At 41.4% G+C, this 26,601-nt stretch overlaps 1 protein-coding gene across 10 annotated transcripts in view; it reads right to left on the bottom strand.

Moving 5' to 3' along the window:
- The window catches only part of NIPBL (NIPBL cohesin loading factor), a 296,589-nt gene that overhangs the window by 23,145 nt on the left and 246,843 nt on the right, over nt 1-26,601 (bottom strand). For all 10 annotated transcript variants that reach the window (XM_037902677.2, XM_037902676.2, XM_007065740.4 and 7 more), the window contains 5 exons: nt 23,689-23,823; nt 20,906-21,004; nt 10,941-10,994; nt 7,448-7,556; nt 1,422-1,558 (listed from right to left, as the gene is read on the bottom strand). In XM_037902677.2, coding sequence (XP_037758605.1) covers nt 1,422-1,558; nt 7,448-7,556; nt 10,941-10,994; nt 20,906-21,004; nt 23,689-23,823 — 534 coding nt within the window. The remainder of the gene's footprint in view (nt 1-1,421; nt 1,559-7,447; nt 7,557-10,940; nt 10,995-20,905; nt 21,005-23,688; nt 23,824-26,601) is intronic.

Raw genomic sequence — 26,601 nt, 5'->3', positions numbered from 1 at the left:
ACCATGATTTAAAAAACCTGATCTGATGAAAGGTTATTAGCCAGTGGGCCTAAAAGTAGTACACATGCCATACGTGAGGAATCTAGAGAAGAAATTATCAAAGCAAGTATTAATTGCCAGTTCACTTCATATACACTAAAGTGTTTTATTAACCCTTTGACAATACAAGTTACAATTTCCCAGTGTGCATCCCATTAATCACAATGGGATACGCTATAATTACCAGCTAAATGATTTTAGGATTCACTTCAAGCTGCATAACTGAAGCTTGTGTACAGTCCACTGAGTAGATGTTGCAGCATTTAAATCCCCTCCACCCCACTCAGGACAGCTTGATATACTAGTCAATGAGAAGAGACTACATCTAATCATACAACACCAAGAGTACTTTGTAAATACTGCTAGATGACAGGCTTGCTATCATGATGTCCTCCATCCACAGGCAGGTGAATGGGGAAGAGACCTGGAGATACTTAACTATTAAGATGACGACAGGAATTCTCAGATTAAAAGACCAGAAGTGAAATTCTGAAATCAGACAGAACTACCATTTACTCCAAGGGGGGGGTTGGGGGCAGGAATTCACACTAGTAGTTTACACAAAACCTTACACAAACAGCAACATTCACAATGGGTTCCTTACCAACTTGCTACCATAAGCAGCAGTGTAAATGTAAAGCAAAGAAAGGGAATGGAGTTTATGTATGAAAAACTGACAAAATTGGGATTTTTAGTTTTGAGGAAAAAATGATGACTGAGGTGAAATGCTGAAACTAGCTAATGGTTACTATAATATTAAGCTTGATTATGTATTTGTGGTAATTGGAAAAATCAAAATCATGATAAAATGTTGAAATTAACAGGATACATACATAAAATTGAACGGCTATCGAATATAGAGCAAATAGTGAATAAGTGGGTTGAACTTTACAGGGGAATAGTTGCATTAAGTATTAATATGTTTATGCAAAATTGGATGACTATCTGAAACTTCATACCATAATGGCACATTGGTCAGTTTTCTGCTGAGGAGTGTACAAAACCAGGAAGTAAATATTATTAAAATAAAGGTTAAATACATTTAAAATATAACACCCTCTACTTATTTTCTTTTTTAAACCTTAATAAGTATGTTTTTAATTTTTAACAAAACCTTTGCAGTTCACCCTTGGAGAAGAAAGTAAGAAACCTTGAAGGCAGACTTTTCTCTGCGTCCAATACTTTTGGAAAAAAAACACTCCTATTAGAGATGTATGGATTACAAAAGGTTCTCTCATATCTTCAGGACTGAAAACAGCCATGTAGTGGAAATATTGCTGCTGTTTTTTACACTCCCACCCTCAATTTCATCATGCATTTAAGATAACCCTTGAGTTCCATAATTATTGAGATGAAAGAAGACTTTAGTTTCCTATACTTACACTACATTTAGTGGTAAGGTATGGCTGCATGGTCATGGCATGTTTGACCATTAGCTGGGGCCTGATTTTGCTGAATAAGAACAAAGTGGTTATGCAAGCTACCAAGCGACCAGAATTCACACCCTTGTTGTCAGAGTCTGCAAAAATTAGAAAATACATTAAATATATTCAATTCAAGGACTGTTCTTTCAATAACAAAACTGGATAGTAAATAAACACAACATATAAAAATCACTTTCACTGATAATGTATCTTTGAAAAAATGGCATATAAATTCCTCATTAGATAAGAAAACTTGGATTAGCAGACAAAAATGTAAGCACATTATCAAGAAAATATGCAAAATAATAAGTAAAGCTCCTTTGAAGTTTTCATTAATTTTTAAACCACTTATTTTTCCAGACCACAGGCTCAGCCAATGATTCTGTAATGAATGTAAAACAGAATAATGCAAACAAAACTTGGACTCATAACAAAAACTTTCCTAATATGAAATAATTTGTTTTGTTTTTAGGTCACTGAGAAGTTTCCACAAAATGTAGCTTGGTTAATGAGATTAGCTAGTGAACATGAGTGTGCCTTTGAGCATTTTTGGGAAAGCTGATGATTAATTTTGGAGGTTTTTGCTACTGGATTTGAACTTTGTAGATTGTGAGATCCCTTGTAAACTTTCTAATTTCTGTACTTTGTAATCCCTTTGCACAATATAAGTAGCTGCTTTGCTTCTAACTATGTTGAAGCAGTTCAGTCTGTCAAGTCTTGGAGAATGTGGATTGATCAAAGGGGAGAAAAGCAGGAACTACTCCCAGTTCAGCCATCTTACAGAATCATAGGACTGGAAAGGAGCTCAAGAGGTCATCGAGTCCAGTCCCCTGCACTCATGGTATAAGTATTATCTAGACCAGCCCTGACAGGTGTTTGTCTAACCTGCTCTTAAAAATGATGGAGATTCCACAACCTCGAATGATGGAAATTCCACAACCTCTCTAGGCAATTTATTCCAGTGCTTAACCACCCTGACAGTTAGGAAGCTTTTCCTAATGTCCAACCTAAACCTCCCTTGCTGCAATTTAAGCCCATTGCTTCTTGTCCTATCCTCAGAGGTTAAGAACAATTTTTTTCCTTCCTTCCTTTGTTTTCCTTGTAACAACCTTTTATGTACTTGAAAACTGTTATGTCTCCGCCCAGTCTTCTCTATTCCAGACTAAACAAACCCAATTTTTTCAATCTACCCTCATAGGTCACATTTTCTAGACCTTTAATGATTTTTGTTGCTCTTCTCTGGGCTTTCTCCAGTTTTTCCACATCTTTCCTGAAATGTGGCACCCAGAACTGGACACAATACTCCAGCTGAGGCCTAATCTGTACTGAGTAGAGTTGAAGAATTACTTCTCGTGTCTTGCTTACAACACTCTTGCTAATACATCCCAGAATGATTTTGTTTTTGCAACAATGTTACACTGTTGACTCATATTTAGTTTGTGGTCCACTATGATCCCCAGATCCCTTTCTGCAGTACTCCTTCCGAGGCAGTCATTTCCCATTTTATATGCGTGCAACTGATTGTTCCTACCTAAGTGGAGTACTTAGCATTTGTCCTTGTTGAATTTCATCCTATTTACTTCAGAACATTTCTTCAGTTTGTCCAGATCATTTTGAATTAGAATCCTACCTTCCAAAGCACTTGCAACCCCTCCCAGCTTGGTATCGTCCGCAAACTTTATAAGTGTTCTCTCTATGCCATTATCTAAATCACCGATGAAGACATTGAACAGAACTGGACCCAGAACTGATCCCTGCGGGACCCCACTTGTTATGCCCTTCCACAAGGTACCCACCTTATAGTAGCTCCATCTAGCTTGCATTTCCCTAGTTTGTTTATGAGAAGGTCATGCGAGACAGTATCAAAAGCTTTACTAAAGTCAAGCTATACCACGTCTACCACTTCCCCCCGTACACAAGGCTTGTTACCCTATCGAAGAAAGCTATCAGGTTGGTTTGACATGATTTGTTCTTGACAAATTCATGCTGACTGTTACTTATCACCTTATTATCTTCTAGATGTTTGCATACTGATTGCTTAATTATTTGTTGCATTATCTTTCCGGGTACAGAAGTTAAGCTGACTGGTCTATAATTCCCCGGGTTGTCCTTATTTCCCTTTTTTAGATTGGCATTATATTTGCCCTTTTCCAGTCTTTTGGAATCTCTCCCATCTTCCATGACTTTTCAAAGATAATTGCTAATGGCTCAGACATCTCCTCTGTCAGCTCTTGAGTATTCTAGGATGCATTTCATCAGGCCCTGGTGACTTGAAGACATCTAACTTGTCTAAGTAATTTTTAACTTGTTCTTTCCCTATTTTAGCCTCTGATCCTACCTCATTTTCACTGGCATTTACTGTGTTAGACGTCCGATCACTATCAACCTTCTTGGTGAAAACCGAAACAAAGAAGTCACTAAGCACCTCTGCCATTTCCACATGTTCGCCCCCCCCCCCCCCATTGACTAACAGGACTACCCTGTCCTTGGTCTTCCTCTTGCTTTTAATGTATTTGTAGAATGTTTTCTTGTTACCCTTTAGGTCTCTAGCTAGTTTGATATCGTTTTGTGCCTTGGCCTTTCAAATTTTTTCCCTACAAACTTGTGTTATTTATTTATATTCATCTTTTGTAATTTGATCTAGTTTCCACTTTTTGTAAGACTCATTTTTGATATTTAGATCATTGAAGATCTCCTGGTTAAGCCAGGGTGGTCTCTTGCCGTACTTCCTATCTTTCCTACGCAGTGGGATAGTATACTTGTGCCCTTAATAATATCTCTCTGAAAAACTACCAATTGTCTTAAATTGTTTTTCCCCTTAGACTTGCTTCTCCTGGGATCTTACCTACCAACTCCCTGAGTTTGCTAAAGTCTGCCTTCTTTAAATCCATTTTCTTTATTTTGCTGTTCTCCCTCCTACCATTCCTTTGAATCATGAACTCTTACCATTTCATGATCACTTTCACCCAAGCTGCCTTCCACTTTCAAATTCTCAACCAGTTCCTCCCTATTTGTCAAAATCAAAGCTAGAACAGCCTCCCCCCTAGTAGCTTTCCCCACCTTCTGAAATAAAGAATTGTCTCCAATAAATTCCAAGAACTTGTTGGATGACCTGTGCCCTCCAGTGTTATTTTCCCAACAGATGTTTGAGTAGCTGAAGTCCCCCATCACCACCAAGTCCTGTGCGTTGGATGATTTTGTTAATTGTTTAAAAAAAGCCCCATCCTCCTCTTCTTCGTGGTTAGGTGGTCTGCAGTAGACCCCATCATGACATCTCTCTTGTTTTTTACCCAATTTATCGTTACCCAGAGCCTTTCAACAAGTCTGTCTCCTGTTTCCATCTCAACCTCAGTCCAAGTGTATACATTTTTAATATATAAGGCAACACCTCCTCCCTTTTTCCCCCCGCCTATCCTTCCTGAGCAAGCTGTACCATTCTATACCAATATTCCAGTCATGCGTATTTTCCCACCAAGTCTCTGTGATGCCAACTATGTCATAGTTGTGTTTATTTACTAGCATTTCGAGCTCTTCCTGCTTATTCCCCATACTTCTCGAATTAGTATACAGTCATCTAAGATACTGATTTGATTTCTCCTCTGAGTTCTGTTTTGTGGAGCTGTACATAAAAACTTTCATTCAAGGCTCTCAATGCACTTTGCAGACACTATGTCCTACAGTCTACTTGTGAGGTTTACCTTTCCGCACCAAGACAGCAACATCAAAACTTTTTCTATACGAAAAGAAGGGGGAAGGCGGGTGGGTGGCAGGACAACTGGAAATTTTTTTTTGATTCACATGACATGCGTTCTAATCTAAACTTTGACACATACTATGTGACCTTGAGCAAACAGTTTAATCTCTCTGCCTCTATATTTTCGCATCTGTTAAGTATAGATAATAAAACATACCTAATTAATAGGTTGTTACACAAAATTACTGTTTGTAATGTACAATGCGATTATTGGATCAAAGACACTGTTATAAAAGGAAAGTATTATTAAATTTGTATAAATACAAAGCATCTGCCTCCCATCCCTTCATAATCATAATAATTCCTTCATACAACATTTAGAATTATGCAAACCTTTCAGCCCTTTTCTATCTGGCTTCTTACAGCTGTGAAAATCTTACCCCATATGCCTGATTCTGGTTTCCATTAAGGCTCTTTCATATTGCTTTGGCAGTGTAAGTGGCCCTTAAAGTAACCATAGTGTAAACTTCCAGAATAGTACACAGGGGTCTCGTCTCAATGCAATGAGAATCTGGCCCTATATATCCTTTGTGATTATACTATGCATACTTTGCTGTGTAAACCACAGTGGATATAGTTTTCAATGTCTGCAAGCTGAAAGGGGCTATAGGCAAACCAAAGCATTCATTGAATTAACATATCAACCAGCTGTGGGTTTAAAGATGTACCTTTCTTATGTGGACAGGGTTGTGGGACACAGGCAGAGTTAAAGTTGCTGTATTTCCATATTTTCAATGTTTGTGAGGAAATGCTTTTAAGAACTATAAAGTTCTACTACTGATTTCCCCCATCCCTTTAAGCTATTGATATGTATTTACAACCTTACATCCAATTTAACCAAGTTTCCTGTCTAGGAATAATAGTACTATTACTAATCACAGATATAGCACTTTATATAGTCAAAAACCTTCAGTAATATTATTTAACTCTCAGAGAGATTAAGTAACATTAAAATCCCCACTTCAGATAAAGGGAAATGGAAGCACAGGGAGAGTATGTCCAAGCTCACACAACAAGTCAAAGCTGGGAACAGAACCCAAGAGGAACTCACTCAACCCAATAGACCAGGCTATTACTTAATGAGATAAAACAAACTAAATGAACTATGTGCAGCAACACCTACAGCTAGCCTTTAAATAACCCAAACATTCCCTATTACTCTAACAAAGCAAAGCTTCCTACTATTTCAAGTTGTATCAAAAGCTGGCAGTTGGACTTGAATATACATATTAGGTAATTTTGTCACAAACTATACCCTTCATGAAAAAAATATAAGAAACGAAATTTATAAAAATTTAAAAGACTTTTAAAGATAAAGCCTAGTATTTAAAGTGTATATCTACAATATATATCAAATAGAAATGCATTCAAAACTTACTTAACCTCTCTTTCACACAAAATGTGAAACTCAAAGTTACCATTTATCCCAAACGGGAGTTATCTACTCAAAGATTTAGGAGCTCTAAATGGACACAAGAGCAAAGACATTTCTTAAAATTTTTGACTTATCAGGTATTCTGCTTGGTAAAAAGATGCTAAAAAAGGATGTATTACCACAACCATGTGTGGATGAAAAAATAACCTGTGGTAATTTATACTGTCCTGCACATCACAGATTCAGGATTTAAGACCAGAAGGTACCTTTAGATCATCTAGTCTAACCTCTGGTATATCACAGGTAATTAAATTTCTCCCAATTATTCCTATAATGAGCCTAATAAATAGTGTTTCACTAAAATATATCTTCCAGAAAGGCATCCAGTCTTGATTTGAAGACATCAGGAGTTGGAGAAGCCATCTTTTCCCTTGATAGTTTGTTCAATCAGCTAATCCTCCTTGCTATTAAAAAATTCTGCTTTATTTCTAATTTGAATGTATCCATGCCTGCCATGTTCTTGTTATGCCTTATAACAACATTCTACATTTCACCAAGTGTGATAGAACCAGAATATAATAGCACCAGAACAACTTTAATGAAGGAACAAAAAATGTTTTCAAGCAGCATCCTTTTCAAGTGACAAGAGGAAGATTTATTATAATGGCAGTTAAAAGTCAATTTAATCATAACAAAGGAAGCTTTAATTTAGATGTCTTGAGACAGTCTTTGTCTTATCCACTACTGTCCTTTTTTAAACAGAACTATAGATTTTTACAAACATTAGTGTATGATTTAATATATTTAATAACAAAAAATACATTAACACTATTGGATTTTAAGTAATTATATTACCTGCTAGAGATTCCTCATATTTAAGAATGTGCTCAACCAGATTATCAACAAGCTGAGTACAGGCTTTCTTCACAGGTTTATACGAGGCATCTTCTTCTGACTTCAAAAGCTATTGCAGACAGAAAGACAGGAGATGATTAAGGTTTAATATAAACTGCAATACACTGAATCGTCCCAATAATTTGCACTTAAATGTATGTCACATTTGTAACAATCATAGATGAAGAAGGATTTCATGATACATATAAAGTTATCCAAGTTCTTCCTAAGAAGCCCTGAAAAGCACTTTGTGGAGGCAAAAAATTAAACTATTTAACAAAATAAATATTACATTTGAATGGGGGATATCTAGGAACAAAGCACTACAATTAAAAGAATTAAGGGATAGGGCAGTAAGTATAGCTCATTCTCAAAGTTTAACAAGTAGAATTGTCTTATCACTGAGGTAGATACTATGTTCAAAATGTTAACAGAGTCATGTTCCATTGTCTTTGTCTTTTCTCACTCCCTATTACTCACTATTCACTTCCTGATGCCTGAATTGGCTCTCTGTTGTCCACGTGCCTTATCTGTGACTTGTAAGAGGTGCTGTCCTGGTGCAATATTATCATCTGTGTTGATTTTGTTTCTCCTTGCCCCTCTTAGTAGCATAAGAACATAACAAAGGTCAGACCAAAGGTCCATCTAGACCAGTATCCTGTCTTCTGACAGTGGCCAATGCCAGGTGCCCCAGAGGAAATGAACAGAACAGATGATCATCAAGTGATCCATCCCCTGTCACCCATTCCCAGCTTCCAGCAAATAGAGGGTAGGGACACCATCACTGTCCATCCTGGCTAATAGCCACTGATAGACCTATCCTCCATGAATTTATCTAGTTCTTTTTTGAGCCCTGTTATAGTCTTGGCCTTCACAATATCCTCTGGCAAAGAGTTCCACAGATTGACTATGCGTTGTGTGAAGAAATACTTCCTTTTGTTTGTTTTAAACCCGCTGCCTATTAATTTCATTTGGTGACCCCTACTTCTTGTGTTATGAGAAGGAATAAACAACACTTCCTTAAATTTTAACAATGAGACACTGTCTCATGGCCCCCTTTTCCCATTAGTGATTACACCAACCACCTCCACTTGCATTCATAATCACAACTGCTGAAGTTGCTACAGAGATGTTTTCTGTATGGAAAAAGTAATATTATTAAAGTATCAAGACCAAGATTTGAAAAAAATGGGCAGTCTAACTTTGGGCTCCAAGTTTATATTTCAACACCTAAACAACTGGCCTGATTTTGAAAAATGTCAAATATTCAGCTCCCATTAGTGTCACTGAAGCTGAGAGATGTGCAGAACTTTTGAAAATCAGGTCAATTGTTCAGGCACCAAAATATGGATTTGGATCTTAATTTTAGGCACCCATTTTTGAAAGTCTTGGTTTTAATGCATATGAAGGTATCTTTTAATGCAGATGAAAATACAGAGAAGAATGCAAAATGAATGCAAAAGAACCAACCAGAGAACTGGGAAAGAAATAAAGGGAATAGTTACAGGCTGGGATTTTCAAAGGGCCATAAGAAGTTAGGCACCCAAATTCCACTGAAATTAAATGGGGGCTGGGCAACTAACCTGCTTAGCCTACTTTGAAAAATCCCAGCCACTGTCTTGAAAATGGGCAAAAAAAGATGACCTCAAGAACTAATAACTAGTCAGATTAATGTCAATATTGAGTAAATATAATAAATAAAGCCAGCATCTGGACAGGACAATGAAAAACGCTCTTGCTCCAGCAGTACCAATCGAAACAGAATGAACGGTTCTTCCTCCATACCCAGTTCAAAACATCTGCTCGAGGATGCCATAGAGGGGGAAAGAGGTGAAGCCTCCCTCATGACATGGGTGGGTTCTATAGATGGGTATGGGGCCAGGTTCCCTAACAGGGCCAGCAGGACAGATCCTGTGGGTGCTGCAGAGGGCCCCATGATGTGGGAAATCATTGGCTCCTCTGCTGTTATGGAGGAGGGTAATGCCATGATGCCAGTGGTCTTTTGGGGTACTCAGAGTAGCGTTAGGGAACTGGCAGCCCTCGTGCTCCATCTGAATCCTCTGAGGAAGCCGGTTCCAATGGCAGTACCACTGGAGCCGGTGGAAGCATGTAAACCATAGGAAGATGCGTTGAAATGTCTTGACCGTTGTATGTCCTGAGTGGGAGATCTGGCATCCCTAGATGTGGATGCTAGTGAAAGACCACTAGAGTAAACAGTTCATGTGGCTCTGGTGCTTTCTCCAATCTCCCTGGTGTTAATGATACTCATTCCATAGCCAGAACCAGTGCCCGAGTAGAGGACTTTCCTGAAACTGATGAATCTCTGGTCTTAAAGGAGGCCGACATTGACGGTGTACGCGGCTTGGTATGCCATACTGCTGGATCTGCCAGTTTGTGAGGTTTTTTATCATGCTTGTGGGTGTTGGAGAACACTGCCTCCCCGTGGCTGGAATTCGTAGAAGGTACATTGTCATTCTTTAGTTTGGAGGAAGACTTACTGCCATGCTTATGTGCACGCTTCCGTACTTCCTGACTAGGCCCCAGCAAGGGGTCCCTAGTGGCGGTACCACCGGAGCTGGACTCAAACTTCATAGCTGGAGGTGCACTCCTGGCTGTCTCAAGCCGATGTTGGGAGGGTGGGGTTCCCCCTGTCTGGGTCTGCCTGAGGCCTCATGGCGACTTCCACGAGCTACTTCTTAATGTGGAAAGCCCGGCTTTCTTGGGTAAGGCTTGGGAAAGACTGGCAAATATTACATTAATGGACAGGATATTACTGGGCAGGAAGCACAGATTTTAAATCCTGGTGTCTTTGGCACAGTCCAGTGCCCATGTGTGGGTACTTGGGTGAGGGGTAATAGTAAACAGATTCCACCTAAGTCTCAGTTCTACCAAAAATATTACTAAAAGTTAAAACTACGTTAAAACAGTAAAAACAGCAAACGCTACAATGAAAAACTAACTGTATACTATTCTAAAGATTTTAATGTGCATCATACACGAGAGGACACTAGTAGCTCTGACTTGAACCATGCAGAGATGAGAAGGAACCAGATATATGGTTGATCCACTCGGCCCTTTATCACCTTGGACGAAACCATGAGGTGAGGTGAGACAAGGACTCATGTGCGGACCCCAACGGAAAGTACTACTTTTAAATTCTCCAGCTTTGGACACATGGCATGGATGTGTAAACCCTCAGTGGAATACAATAGGGACCATTACTCAAAGAAGAACTAGTTTTAGGTACAAAAGCAGTGGCAAAGGAAGAATAAAACTGTTAAAGTCAAAAGGTTGTAACAAAAAAGTCAAGAGAATGTTAGATTTTACAATTAGGATAACAGTGTAAAGGACTATTCTAGAAGTTCGTGGAGTTACATTTTAGCCCTAGGTTCCATGAAACATGCTAAGAGTCTTTTGACATTTGTAAAATGAGTCTTTCAAAACTATTACTTACATTTTGAAGCAGTTGTTCAAACCAATCATATCCTGTATCTCTACAAGCTGCAACCTAAGAAAGAATATTTGGAATAGATTTATAAAAAAGAAATCTGAAGGAAAATGTAATTGAAGTGTTTCAACACAGGTTTAAATTTAAACTATGATAAGCATTTTTCCTTTATGAAAATTATTTTAAATTGTAAGATAGCAACAACAGGAACTATGTCGTCTGTATTTGATTTTTTTTCCCCACATTTTAGATGCTACCACAACCTACATTAAGTAAGTCTAAAGTTTTTACTTCAGTTGTAGGGTCACTGTGAGATCAAATTTGACCTAAATTTTAATTTTAGTGAAAACTTAGTTTTTGCAAAGCTTTAACAGCTAATAAAATATATGACATATTTCAACTGCCCGAAAATGCATTTTTTAAACAGGCCCTATAGGATTTGCCACCATTCCAGGACTGTGTTAACTCATGAGAACCTGAAGGTAAAATTGACTAGACTAAAGAAAATGTAACCGATTAGTCTCTTTTTATTGTCTAAGATCAAAGTAATGCATAAACTACCGTTTAGAATAAATACTGAAAAGTAGATTAATCAGTTTTATGGTGTTAATAGTGAGATAAACAAATACATTTATTTTAATTGATCATGATTTTAAAACAGTATCCTTTAAAACAATAAATTTTACATAAGGACATCGGACTAGATGTAATGTCCTGCATCACTGAGTCAATCCTGTGCTATTGCATGCAACCCTATCATACAATCCCATTCATAAACTGATCAAGCTCCATCTTAAAACTAGCTAGGTTGTTTGCCACCACTACTCCTTTTAGAAAACTGTTTCAGAACCTTACTCCTTTCATGGTTAGACATATTTTAATTTGCAGACTAAATTTATTTATAGCCAGTTTACATCCATTTGTTCTTATGAAAATATTGTCCTTTAGCTTAAATAGCTCTTCTCCCTCCGTGATGTTTATCCTCCTGATGTACTGATAGGGAGCAATCTTATCCATTTTCTGCTTTCGTTTTGCTAGACTAAATGACCCAAAAACTCTTTTAGTCTTCTCTCATAAGAATGTCTCTCCTTTCCCATGCTCCTCCTACTGGCACTTCTCTGCACCTATTCTAGTTTTTATTCGTCATTCTTGAATATGGGTGACCAGAACTGCACACAGTATTCCAGGTGAGATCTTACCATTGCCTTGTACAATGACATTAACACCTTCTTATCTTACTCCTGAGGGCATTCTGTGTCAAAAAATTAAAAATTCTGTGCCCAAAATTTAAAAATTCTGCAAAATTGTGCATGTTTTATTTGTCAATAAATAAATGTAGAGGCTCCCGCATACCAGTGGGGAGCATAGGCCACTGGCTGCACAAAGGTGAGAGATCATCCTGCATCACCCCACGCCCACCCCTGGGACACGGACTCAGTGGTGAAGGGGCACCCGACCCTGACATAGCACAAGGCCTGGGCCTGCCCCAGAAACACCCTGGGGTCCTACCCCTCTGTGCCAGGTGTGGGGCAGGCAGGCTCAACCATGCAGGATCCAAATGTGAAGGGGCTTGGTGCGGGGTGAGAAGGTTCTGTGTAGGACAATCTGGGTGCAGGAAGCTCAGTATGGGGGCTAGGTGTTGGGGGATCTGGATGCACAGAGGCTTGTTGGGCGGATTCCAGGTGCAGGGGCAATGGGACTCTGCAAGGACTTCCAGGTGAAGGTGGTTGGTGCTCAGTGGAGGGATCTGGGAGTGGGAGTCTCAGCGGGGGAGTCTGGGTGCTGATAGAGTGAGGCTTGGTGGGGTGGGGGTCTGGGTGCAGCAGGTTGTGAGTCAGTGATGTGGGTGTCTGGATGTGGGGGCTCACGGTGGTGTGGGGGAGTGGGAGTTTGAGTGCAGGGAGCTCAGTGGGGGGTAGTCTGGGGTGCAGGGGTGGGGTTCCGGAGGTAGGAGGTCTGGGCTCAGGGGTTGAGATTTGGGTATTGAGTGCAAGGGGAGTTCTGGGTGTATGGGGTGAGGCTTGGCAGGAATGTCTGGGTATGGAAGGTCCAGATGCACAGGGGTTGGGAGGATGGGGGAGCAGCTCTTCAAACAGTGACCCCTGTCCCCTGAAGCTGAGGAGAGATGGGGGCAGGAAGTAGGGGAGGATGCTGAGCTTCCTGCAGCTGAGGGAGGTTTCTGGTGATGAGTCTGATACAGCCCCAGCCAGGGGAAGAGGAAGTCCCATCTTCTCCTGCCTCCAGCCCAGCCAGGACTACCAGCTGATCCCACTCAGGGTAGGAGCCACTGGCTGGGATATTCCCAGTTCAACAGTGATTTACCTCTCCGCTGGCTGCCTGAAACAATGTACCTGCACTGCTAGGGGGTGGTGTGTAACTGCTCTTGCAGCTTCCCTTTGCCTCCCTGTCAGGAAGTCATTTTTCTGCGGGAAAGCAAAAAAATCTGCGGGGGACGTGAATTCTGTGCATGCGCAGTGGAGCAGAATTCCCCCAGGAGTATTATCTCTAATTGCAAATACCTCATCTGATAAAATCCTAGGATTGCACTTGATTTTTTTCATGAATGCATCACATTAGTGACTCAGTCATCCTATGACTGACTAATACACCTAGGTCTTTCTCCTCCTCTATTATTTCCAATTGATGAGCCCCAGGTTTTAGCAGAAAAAACGGTTACCTACCTTTTGTAACTGTTGTTCTTTGAGATGTGTCGCTCATGTCCATTCCATTCTAGGTGTGTGCATGCCCACCTGACCTGCACAGTTGTCAGAAATTTTTGCCTTAGCAGTATCCATAGTGTCAGCTATGGCACCCTCTGGAGTGCCACACTCATGCCTTGGTCTATTAGGCACCGCCGGCCCTACGCCCTCTAAATTCCTTCTTCCTGGCAACTCCAACACAGGGGTAGGAGGGCAGGTAATGGAATGGACATGAGCAACACACCTCGAAGAACAACAGTTATGAAAGGCAGGTAACAGTTTTTTCTTCTTCAAGTGCTTGCTCATGTCAATTTCATTCTAGGAGACTCACAAGCAATATCCCGGGAGGTGGGCTTGGAGTTCAGAGTCATGCGACTTGCAATACTGCTCTACCAAAGCCTGTGTCATCTCAGGCTTCCTGGGTAAGCACGTAGTGAGATGTGTGAATGGATGACCAGATGGCGGTCCTGCAGATATCTGGAATTGGCACATGGGCCAGGAAGGCCACCACTGAGGCTTGCGCCCTAGTTGAGTAGGTGGTTACAACTGCCGGTGGAGGCACTTTCGCCTGATCACAGCAAAACCGGATGAAGGCAACGATCCATGATGAAATTCTCTGGGTGGACACTGGGTGACCTTTCATCCTATCTGCTACCGCGACGAATCGTTGCATCGACTTACAGAATGGTTTGGTCCTTACAACGTAGAAGGCTAGTGCTCTCCTGAGGTCCAGGGAGTGCAACCTATGCTCCTCTTCATACTTATGAGGCTTTCGGAAGAAGACTGGCAAGAATATGCCCTGGTTCATGTGAAATTGTGAAACCACATTGGGCAGGAAAACTGGGTGTGGCTGCAGCTGGACCCTGTCCTTGAAAAACACCTTATAGGGAGGTTCCGAGGTAAGTGCCCTAATCTCAGAGACCCTTCGTGCAGATGTTATCACCAACAGGAATGACACCCCCCAGGAGACCAGAAGAAGGGAACAGGAAGCCAGCTGCTCGAAGGGAGCTATCATGAGCACTAGATTCAGGTCCCACAGAGGGACAGGGTCTTGGACATGGGGATAGAGTTGCTCCAGACCTTTCAAGTACTGGACCGTCATGTCATGAATGAAGACTGACCTGTCCTGGAATAGGGGTGAAAGGCTCATATGGCGGCCAAGTGGATCTTAATCGATGAAAGGGAAAAGCCCTGGTGCTTGAGATGCAGAAGGTAGTCCATTATCGACTGCAGTGAGGCCTGTTCAAGCCTAACCCCTTGGGTCAAGGCCCAGCACCTCAGCAAGGTAAGCTGCTCTGGTGGAGGGCTTTTTACTCCCCAGTAGGACCTGCTGGACATGGGCCAAGCACTCCTGCTCTTCGGCATTCAACCATTCAGCAACCAAGCTGTCAGTCCCAGCACTGCTAGACTCGGGTGTAGGAGACTGCCATGGTTCTGGGATAGGAGATCCGGCCAAAGAGGCAGCTGCAGTGGGGCCGTCACCGTCAGGTCCAGCAGCATGCCGAACCAGTGTTGGCAAGGCAAAACCAGGGCTATCAGGATCACTTTCACCCTGTCCTGCTTGATCTTCATGAGGATTTTGTGGATCAATGTGGATCATTAGAGCCCCCGACCATGGGAGTAAGAAGGCACTGACAAGGATCCCCTGAAATGAGCAGAGCATGTGGCATTTCCTGTTCTGATGAGTCGCAAACGAGTCCACTTGGAGAGATCACACTTTCAGAAGATCACGCTGACCATCTTGGGGTGGAGCGACCATTCGTGGAGAGACTAGAAGGTTCTGCTGAGACGATCTGCTAATACGTTCCTGGTCCTGGGGAGGTGCGCTGTCACAAGATGAATGGCATGCTGCACACAGAAGTCCCAGAGCCGGAGAACTTCCTGGCAAAGGGCTGACAACCTGGCTCCACCCTGCTGGTTGATATAGAACTTTGTGGTGGTGTTGTCCATCAGGACTTGAACCACTTGCCCTTCAAGTGGGACCAAAAAGCCTGACAGATGAAGTGAACCGCTCTGAGCTCCCTGACATTTATGTGGAGGGAGTGGTCGACCCGCAACCAGTGGCCTTGTGTGAGCTTCCCAGGAAAACCAGGGTCAGCGATGGGGACGCGAAGGGAACTCCCTCCAACACCGATCTGGGGTCCAACCACCATGCCAATGATGACCGGATGTGGTCCAGCACCTTGACTACCAGGTCTAGGTCGTGCCTGTTGGGGATGTAGACCAATGCCAGCCACCCCTGCAGCGACTGGAGATGGAGCCAGGTATGCCAGACAACGTAAGTACAGGCTGCCATGTGGCCTAACAACCTTCGGGAAGTGCAGGCAGTAGTGAGTGGGTCGTCCCTTATACGGGAGATCACATCTGACACAGCTTAGAAACAAGCCTCTGGAAGGAAGACTGGCCAGCATGGAGTCGAGGACTGCCCCTATAAACTCTGTTCATTGCACTGGTATGAGGGTCAATTTCTTTTTGTTTACTAACAGGCCCACAGGTGGCACGCACCAGATCAAGACTGCTCTGCACCTGATCCCGCGACCTGCTCTTGATGAGCCAATCATCGAGATAAGGATAGACCTGGACTCCCCGACCTCTCAGGTAAGCAGCTACCAGGGCCATGCATTTTGTAAATACCCACGGGGCCGAGGAGAGGACAAAGGGTAGCACCATGAATTGGAAGTGACGCTGGCCCACCATAAAACGGAGGAACCATCTGTGTCCTCAGAAGATGGAAATAAGAAAATAGGTGTCTTTCAAGTCGCGAGCGGTATACCAGTCTCCCGGATCCAGGGAGGGGATAATGGAGATCAAAGAAACCATGCGGAACATCAACTTCTTGAGATATTTGTTTAGTCACCACAGGTCCAGAATGGGTCTTAGGCCCCCTTTGCCTTGAGGATTAGGAAATAGCAGGAGCAGAATCCTTTCCCCCCTCATTTCCCAAGGGACCTCCTCCACTGCTCCCAGCTGCAGGAGGTTGTCAACCTCCTGAATGAGGAGTTGTTCATGAGAAGGGTCCCTGAAGAGGAACGGGAAGAGGAGTATGAGGGGATTGGGGTGGATGAGAATTCCAGGGTGTAGGCCAGAGATACAATTTCTAGCACCCAGCAGTCTGAGGTAACCAGCAACTAGGGATGGTAGGGATGAAGATGGTTGAGGAAAGGATGAGGTGGATCCGGGGATGTGACTGGGACATCGCTCTCAAGCGCACCCGCAAAAAGCCCGCTTCTGGCCCATGTGTTTTTTTGCCGGGCTAGGTTCTGCAGGTGAATGGGAGGAGGAAGGGCGGTGACAACATTACCCAAGGTGTCTGATTGCTCCTCCATCTCTTCCACCTGTCGGCCTAAGTTCGTGGCCACCCTTAGGAGCAGGACTTGGTACTCCTTAAAATCATCCAGTGGGTTAGCACAAAAGGGCCCTGCCAGAGCCTCATCTGGAGAGGATGAGAATGATTGGACCACTGGGGGAGGGCTCAGGGCATCATCCCCCTGGAAAAGGGCTTTCGGAGTGGGCACCTGCCCTTCCACCCCAGCGTCCGATTGCACTTCGCACACCAAGCTCGGTGCCGTCTGATGCTTGTCTGAAGCAGCAACCAACGATTGGTGAGAAGGGGGCATCAGCATAACTGGCATGCCCCAGGCATTCCAATAAAGCCATTGCACGGGCTACTGGCCCTACTGCCAGGACAACATCATGGAGGTGGACACAGTCTCAGGAGCCCAGTCGCAATGGTGTTGTCTCGGCAAGAGGCTGAACTCCCTCTCAGTGCTGGAGGAATCCTCCTCTGATTACCACGGCAGGGCTGTCGACAACTGAGTCTGGTGGCTAACTGTTGCCGTGGGTAAACGGTTCCTTGAATAGGTGGAGTATGGGGAGTGGCACCGTGTTGGGGAACGTTCCCGTGGTCTAGGTGTTGGTGATTGACGTCATGGAGAGGGTCAGCAAGAGGACGACCATGACCGGCGCCTCCCTCTGGGCAAGTCTCGACAAGTGGGCTGAGACCGGGTGCGCAGTGCCAGTGAATTGGTGACCTGGGCTGATGCGGAGACCAGGGGTGTGATGACTAAGAGTTCTGCCTTGGCTCCAGAGACTGGTGGTGTTCACTCACCTTCTGGGGGGGCTTTCACAGCTGGCTTGCCCTCTGGGTCCATTGCAACAGGTGGTGCTGGCTGCTCTGGAAGCGTCCTTTGCTCTCTGGGCACCGGGAAGGGCTGGGAAGGTGCTGACTCAGCAATGACTCTGGGTCCCCAACCGCTTCCTGGAGTTGGTGGTGGATCCATTGGGAGATGTATCCCCATGTGTCTCTGGGGTGGGGGAGAGGGCGGTCCGAACAGGGTCCTTTACCCGATGCCCGTTGGTCCTTGCTCGGTGCCGGGTCCCGCTTTTTTGACTTCTTCTTGCGCACCGGCAAAGGGGAATGGTGTCAGGTAGAGCCCAGTGTCAGGGGTGCGCAACACACTGAGGTGAAGTACTGGGAATCGAGTCCAGCTGGGATGGCTCAGAGGCCGAGCTGAGAGCAGCCTCCATAAGAAGGGGTCTCAAATGGATGTCACACTCTTTTTGTATCCTGGGACGAACGTTCTTAAAGATACAACACCTTTCTTTTACATGAGATTCCCCAAAGCACTTCAGACAGCTGCCATGGGGGTCACTAACAGGTATAGGCCTATTATAGTCAGCGCAGGGCTTAAAACCTGGAGACTGGGGCATGCCCTGCTTGGGGAAAAATCCCCGCTGGGACCCTAACTTACTAACTATACTGCTGAACAACTACTTACTAACTACAGTAAACAAAACTATTTATACCTCTAATACATGAAGTGAAGAAGGAAACCGATGATCACTTGTGAGGCAAGGGAGAGAGGCACTCCAACCAACCAGCATGGGCGGTAAGAAGGAACTGAGAGGGTGTAGGGCCATGGCAGCTGATATATTGATGCATGAGCGTGACACTCCAGAGGGCGCTGCAGCCAACCCTACGGATACTGCTAAGGCAATCTCCGACAATCGGGCATGTGGGTGTGCGCACACCTAGAATGGAATCGACAAGAGCAAGCACTCGAAGAAGAAATTCCTGCTATTAGTACTTAAGTGCATGACCTTGTACTTCGTACTATTATATGCCATCCCGTTTTTATTACTCTAGTTCATCCAGTTCTTCCTGAATAATATTACATTCCTTGTCCAGAATGGCAATGCCTCCCAACTCTGTGTCATCAGCAAGTCTCATTAGCACACTCCCACTTTTTTTTTTTCCAAGATCACTAATAAAAACATTAAATAAGATTGGTCTCAAAATAGATCCTTGAGGAAGTCGGTGAATTACCTCTCTCCAGCCTGATTGTTCTCCCTTCAGCACAACCCATTATCATCTCTCTGTTAGCCAGTTCCTTACCCACCTTACAATTCATGCACTGATCCCCATCTTTTCCATTTCTAATAATTTCACATCTGGTACAGTATCAAATACTTTACTGAAGTCCAAACAGATTAAATCTAATGCATTTCCCTTGTCTAAAAAAAAAAATCAGTTATTTCATCCAAGAAAGGTTATAAGGTTAGTCTAGCAAGATTTTCCTTTGATAAACCCATATTGCATTTTATCCCATTAACCTGCATGTCTTTAATTGTTCTTTCCTTCAAAATTTGTTCTGAAGCCTTGCACAATATTAAGGTCAGACTAACGAGTCTGCAGTTACCTGGATCACTAGTTCCTCTTACTTAAACAGGTACTATGTTTCCTATTCTCCTGTCTGATGGATTTTTAAAAAAATCTTTGCTTCTGGACTTGCAATTTCATGTCCCAGTTCTTTCAGTATTCCGGGATGGAGATTATCTGGTCCTCCCAATTTAAACACATTAAGCTCTTTAAGTTTTGCTTCCACCCTGGATGTGGTCATTTCCATTTTTATATGCTCGTTCCCATTAGCCATCTTGTCTTCGTCCCTGTGTTTTATATGATCATTCTTACTGAAGACTGAAACAAAGTATTCATTTAGTTTTGGGGCCGTACCTAGACTATCTTTAATCTTTACCCCATCCATGCTGAATAATGGACATACTTCTTTTCTTGTTCTCTTTTTATTCATATGGCTAAGGAACCATTTACTATTTGTTTTAATTTCCTTTGCAAGGTCTAACTCAGTCTGACTTTTGGCAATTCTCACTTTATCCCTATACTTTCTGATTTCTGAGACATACGTTTCTTTGCTAATCAATGTTTTCTTCCATTCCTTGTAGGTTCTTTGCTTACACCTAATATCTTTTTTGAGGTGATTATTCATCCAGTTAAGTCTGCTAAGTTTTTTCCCTTTACTTGGGATGCAAATTCCAGATTTTTTTTGCATATTTGACTCAAAGAAATTCCAAGTCTACTCCACATTTATGTCCCTAAACTCTTCAATCCAGTTTGTCTTCACTAACTAGCTCCATTAATTTCTCAAAAACCCACCCTTTTGATATAAGAAACCTTAGTTACTGACCTGTTTTTAATTATCTTTCCATTTAATTTAAACTGCACTGACTTGTGATCACTCAATACAAGTTTATTTTCTACAACCAGCTTGTCTATAATGTCCTCAGTACTTACCAAAACCAAGTCTAAAATAGCATCACCTCTTGTTGATTCAATGATTGTTTTGGTTATGCATATAAACTTTTCTTTTGACACATGTAAAGATTCTAAGAATCTGGGTTCAATTTGTTGCTGATATAAAGTGGGTACAATCAAATTGGCATTCAAAAGAGCTGTATTCGCTTATGCCAAATGTATTTTGGCCCTGCATTTCTTATTGACCTACTGAAATTAACCTTTCATGTGGATTTTATGTATCACATATGGGATACTTTCTTCAAATGAAGTAAAATTTCTTTAGTGGCCTCCAGGCAGCACTGATGGCTACACATAGCTCTATTAGGGAATTCTACTGTATGTAATAGGAGACCATTTGGTATAATTATAATTTTACAGCACTAGAACAGAATGTAGTACCATTTATCATCACCAATAGGCTGATGAGTATTTATATTAAAAGTTTCCTACAAGATACTCTTGTTTCTTCCCAACTGTCAGATGAATAAACCCATCACATCTTAAGGGATACAGCAAAAGAGGAGTACATATGAGATTTATAAAACTGTCTGGTGATTCAATTACTTGTTTATTTTTATATATTATAAGAAGGCTCAACAATAAAAATTATTTCAAGACATGTTAAAAAACACCTAATCAAATCCCGCATGTGACTCTTAGTTCAAATTTGTAAGGCATACCACATCAGTGATGTTTAGTATTTTCCTGGTCATTGCTTCTTTGTCATTGTGGGGAGTTGGAGTAAACCAGAGTTTCTGGAATGTCTCATTCACCAGTTTCTAGAGGGAAAAATATATTGTCAGAGATACATAACTTTATCTTGACATAAAGGTTTCCATTTTATTTCCCACATAAGAGTATACACTTATTGATGGTGTGTCATTTTACACAGAATTATTGGAGCTAAGTGAGGCCTTCTAGAAAGAGAAGGTTACCTGAGCAAGACCTGTATCTCTATCTTAGAAGTTGGATTCCCAGACCAGGCCTGAGTCACCTGGGGCCCCCAAGCTGTATTTGAGGTCACCATTGCCTGGAAGGACATCTGGATAATTATTAATGACCAATGGAAATCCATGCTGCAGAAAACCTACACTACAGCAACATTTGTGGAAAATGCCATTTTCAGCATTTTACTGAGAGATTTTGTCAGACTGGGAAGAACTGTTACAAGTTTCAGCAGACCATGACTGCAGTTTCCTGGTGATTCATCATCATCAGATATATATCACTAGATACAGTGAAAGCTTCACTCAGCCAAACAGAACTGTTAACTTCTGTATAGAAAAGAAGAGAACTGGATTCTTCAGCTAAAGTTTGATTGACGATTCCTGTCTGAATATGCTGGTGAAATTCTTACTATCCAGTGTCTATATAATAAGAGGAGCTGGTCACAACCTCTGTGTTTAAGTTGCTTAATACCGTCCTTCATAAAGGACTCTTGCATTCTTTCAACTGAAAACTCTCATACCTCCACTATTTGCAGTAGGCCACTGATACATGGCATTGGGCAAGCACTTCAGACTAAAGAAATGCCTTTTCTTTGTCCTGTGAAATTCCATTCAGCTTTTGCTAAGATATAAACTGTTAAAAATCATTCTCTCTCACCTGTGCCTTGCAAGCCTCAGGAAAATTTGGGCAGCATGCCAAAATAATAACTGAACACGGAAACATTCTATGACCAGCTGCCACTGCCACAAAAGCAGTAACAACATACACCGTACTGGGAATACTTAGGGGCTGCCAAAGCAGCTGTAATAGGGTGGGAGGAGAAGAGAGCTAGGCTAGGTTCCTACCTTGGACCCAGCACATGTCCCCAAGTGGCCCATGCCTCTTTGGGTACCCTGTTAGGTAGGAATCCCTCCAACTCTAAGTTGGGGGCCTGGGAAGGGAGAAAAGAGAAAGCAAAGCTAGGTTCCCCCAACTCCAGTTATGGCCCCAGCAGCTCATTGGGGCACCACATGTGGCAGGATCATCCGCAACTTTTGGGAGGTGGAGAAGGAGGAGAAAGCCAGGCCAGACTCCCCTGCCATCACAGAACATAGATCCAGCTATTCATTCCCACTCTTTAATTACATAATCACACTTTTTTTTCCATAGGACCCCTACTTCATTCAATGTACAGAAAGGACAGAATTAAGGTAACATAGGCACATGTAAATCTAGCATTTCATAACTTTTCAGTGCTTGACTTTGCAACCTAAATAATGTGCCTTTAATGTAGGTTTTTCTGGGTTTTTTAAATGCAATCATAGAAGTGTAGAACTGGAAAGGACCTCAATAGGTCATCTAGTTCAGTCCCCTGTACTCAAGGCAGGACTACATAATAACTAGACCATTCCTGACAGCTGTTTGTCTAGCCTGTTCTTAAAAACCTCCAGTGATGGAGATTTCACAACCTTCCTACAATTTGTTTGAGTGCTTAACTACCCTGACAGTTAGGAAGTTTTTCCTAATGTCTAACCTAAACCTTCCTTGCTGCAATTTAAGCCCATTGCTTCTTGTCCTATCCTCAGAGGTTAACAAGAAAGATTTTTCACCCTCTTTCTTGTAACAAACTTGTATGTCCTTGAAAACTGTTATCAGGTCCCCCCTTCAGTCTTCTCTTCTCCAGACTAAACAAACCCATTTTTTTCACTTTTTCCTCATAGGCATAGGTCATGTTTTCTAGACTTTTAATAATTTTTGTTGCTCTCATCTGGACTTTCTCCAATTTGTCCACATCCTTCTTGAAATGTGGTGCCCAGAACTGGACACAATACTTCAGCTGAGGTCTTATCAGTGCAGAATAGGGTGGAAGAATTACTTCTCATGTCTTGCCTACAACACTCCTACTAAACGCATCTCAGAATTATGTTCATTTTTTTTTTTTTTTTTTTGCAACAGTGTTACACTCTTGACTTATATTTAGCTTGTGATCCACTATATACCCCAGATCCTTTTCCGCAGTACTCCTTCCTAGGGAGTCATTTTCCATTTTTTGTGCAATTAACTGTTCTTTCCTAAGTGGAGTAATTTGCATTTGTCCTTATTGAATTTCATTCTGTTTACTTCAGACAATTTCTTCAGATCATTTTGAATTTTAATCCTATCCTCGAAAGCACTTGCAACCCCTTCCAAATTGGGAGGATTTATTTATGTCAGTAATCAGATAGACACAGAGTGGAGATAATTGATATTTGCAAGTGGAAAAGAAGAAATAAATCTAAATATTTTTATTTTATTTTTGAGCTCCCTTATTTTTTAAGCAAATGGAGTAAACAACACGTCTGACAGGAATCTATCAATATCATTGTCAATTTAAAAAAAATATTTATTTTAAAAAGTTAAAAACAAATAAAAATTATACATATACTAAAGAAACTCTGAAATGCTTCTAAGGAAAAATCTATTTATTTATTTCTCAAAATAGAAGAAAACTAAAATAAACCGTAATTAAAAACTTAAAAGAAATATTCTACCCTACCTTAATGCCCTCTTCATCATTGACTCTGCGAATCATTTTCACGCACATCTCTGTAATTTTGGGAAATGTTGGCTGTTCAATGCAGATATCCCTAAGAATCTTTATAACTCTCTTTCTGACACTGATACCAGTATCCTGATGGGAGAAAGCAAAATACTCTTGAAAAAAAAAATCAGAAGTGAGAATGAATTTAAGTATTGTGTGCATTAATATCAATTAAAAGTTATCAAGCCTGACTTGCAAAACATGTTAAAATAATAACTAAAAAATTCTAAATGCACTTATATGAAAGACAGCATTACTGTTTGGTAACACTACTTCATTCCAGAGGTCCTGTAGGTCCTGGAAGTCAAGTCCTGTGAATACTGCATTGTTGCCCCATTCTACATTCTCTCCCTCAAGAGCTCTGCATTTGTTCTGGTATTAAGGATTGGTCTAAAATCTATCAGAGCCTGATAACTCCGCATATTAACTGGACAGAGAGATTACACTTCCTTCCTTTCCAGGAGACTGGCTTGGGAAGCAACAAACTGACAATTAAAATGCAGATATTCTGCATGAGAGAGACAAAATGGGTGAGGTAATATTTTTTACTGGACCAAATTCTTTTGGTGAATGAGAGAAGCTTTTGAGCAACACAGAGCTCTTTCTTCAGGTCTGGGAAAGGTACTTCAAGCGTCACAGCTAAATGCAACATGGAACAGACTGTTTTAGTATAAGTAGTTAGCACATATTCTAAGAGACTATTCAAGGTAGTGGTGTCCTGTTAACACCTCTGCAGTCATAGGACAGAATGGGGGGTTAGTGGGTTACAGATTGTTGTAATAAGCCATAAATCCAGTGAGTCTGTTCAGTCCATGATTTTTAAGATCTAGCAGAGTTATGAAGTTAAACTCCCAGGCTCATCTTTTGAAAGCGTTGTGCAGGTTTCCTTTGAGGTTGAGGACTGACAAGTCAGACAGAGAGTGATCACTTTGTGAAAAGTGTTCACCCACAGGTAATAGGGTGTTTTTGTATTTTATCATTTTCCTGTGAGAGTTCATTCAATAGCATAGTGATTGTCTGGTTTCACTCACATAGCTGTTATTGCGGCATTTAGTGCACTGGATGAGGTATACCATGTGTTGTGATTGGCATGTGTTTAAGAGTACAACTAGTAGGCCACTGGGCTATTTCACTGTAAATTACATTTTTGATTATTGCCTGGATACATTGTAACACATGTTTAATGCCTTAAATTATAACAACAAATGATGCCAATAACTAAATCCTCATTTGACAGTTTCATATTTTAAACGATCCGGTTTGTACTCTTCTGTCCCAAGTGGGCTACAGCAGGCTCTCTTTTTTGTTAACCCTCATATTCAATATGTACATGAGGCAATCCAATGGTGATAGTGAGATGGTGAGGGCTTCTAAATGTAGATCACTCCAAGTTCTAAATCTCTATGTTATCAGATTCAAACTGCAACTTTCCCAATGTTTAAAAGAGAAATCAGCTTGTGCTCTAGCTTGTTGAAACTCTCAGATAAGATAAAGATATTATTGATTGGAAATAAATGGCAGAAATATATCTGACTCTAACTGAGGGAGTTTTCCCATCTTTTGTTACTCAGGTTTGCAATTTAGAGAATCTTAGTGGATTCTTCCATCCTTCTTAATACCCAAAGAGCAGAGTACTTTCCCTCCCTCCAAATCTGCACTCATTCAGAAGGTGGCAACTATTTTTTGTCTAACTGCGGACACTGCCAGTGTAACCTGTCTTTTTGTGACCTTGAGATTGATTTTCTGCAATATGCTCTACCATAAATTGGATTATACCTGAAGATCATTCAAAACTTCAGCTATTGCAGTGTAACATAATGGTGTTTTTCATAGGTAGCATATTGCACTTGAATTCCAGAGACTGCACTAGCTTCCAACAAATTCATGTTTAGGTGCATTTAACACAAAAAACTTGCAGTGGTTAGGCTGCTGGTGTGTTAAGACCACTGCCTATCATGCTGACCAATTCTGTCTCGTTTCCTTGTACTTCCCCATCAGTCTGTCTGTATCCATCTATTGTCTCTTTCCTTGTACTTAGATTGCATGTCTTTGGAGGCAAAGATTATTTTTTCTGTTCAGTGTTTATACAGTGCTTGGCACAATGGGATCATGGTCCATAACTAGGACTCCTAGGCACTAGAGTGATACCAACAACAACCACCTTTAATATTTGGGTCTTATATGTCTTAGAGTTCTCTCTTCTCCTGTTTTACCCCTATAGTTCAGATCAGTCCCCGCAATGTTCTGAGAGCAGAGCTCTCTCACTGTCAGATTATTGGCTCTAGAACTTAACCTTTTACACCACTCTTGGTTTGACAGACATAGAAAAGATAGATCTTAGATGTACTTCCTAGCTTATCTACTTTCTCAGGCTTAATCTATGGAGATGGAAATATAGGAATGAGACGTTTAGGCTTTTAGATTTAATATGCTACAAGTTCTTTAAACAATGACACAGGGTCACACTGAATATTTCTATCCGTATTTACAAGTGTTTGATATATACATGTTCCTAAAGCCTTCCACATGCATGTTTTAATCAAAATAAATAACTTGACATGCAAAATACTAATGCTTTCTCACTGTTAATTTAACATGTTCATGTGATCTATCTGAATATCATAAACACATATACAAAATAATCGCTCTTTGGCATCTGAAAATGTTTTTACAATGCCAAAAATTAGAACAGAAAAATGTATAGGTTTAGCTTCTGACCCACTAGTTCCTCATCAAAAGCAATTGTTTCAATTCACAAGGTTAGTCTGGTGGGCAGAATTTTTAGTTTTGATTCCCCAAAAAATCTATACAAGTTAATTAACTCTAGGAACTGGGATACTATTCAATATAATTAAGCATATAAACCCA

This window comes from Chelonia mydas, chromosome 5, assembly GCF_015237465.2.
Source record: "Chelonia mydas isolate rCheMyd1 chromosome 5, rCheMyd1.pri.v2, whole genome shotgun sequence".
In the NCBI taxonomy this organism is placed as follows: Eukaryota; Metazoa; Chordata; order Testudines; family Cheloniidae; genus Chelonia; species Chelonia mydas.
This window is presented reverse-complemented; position numbering and strand designations above follow the sequence as displayed.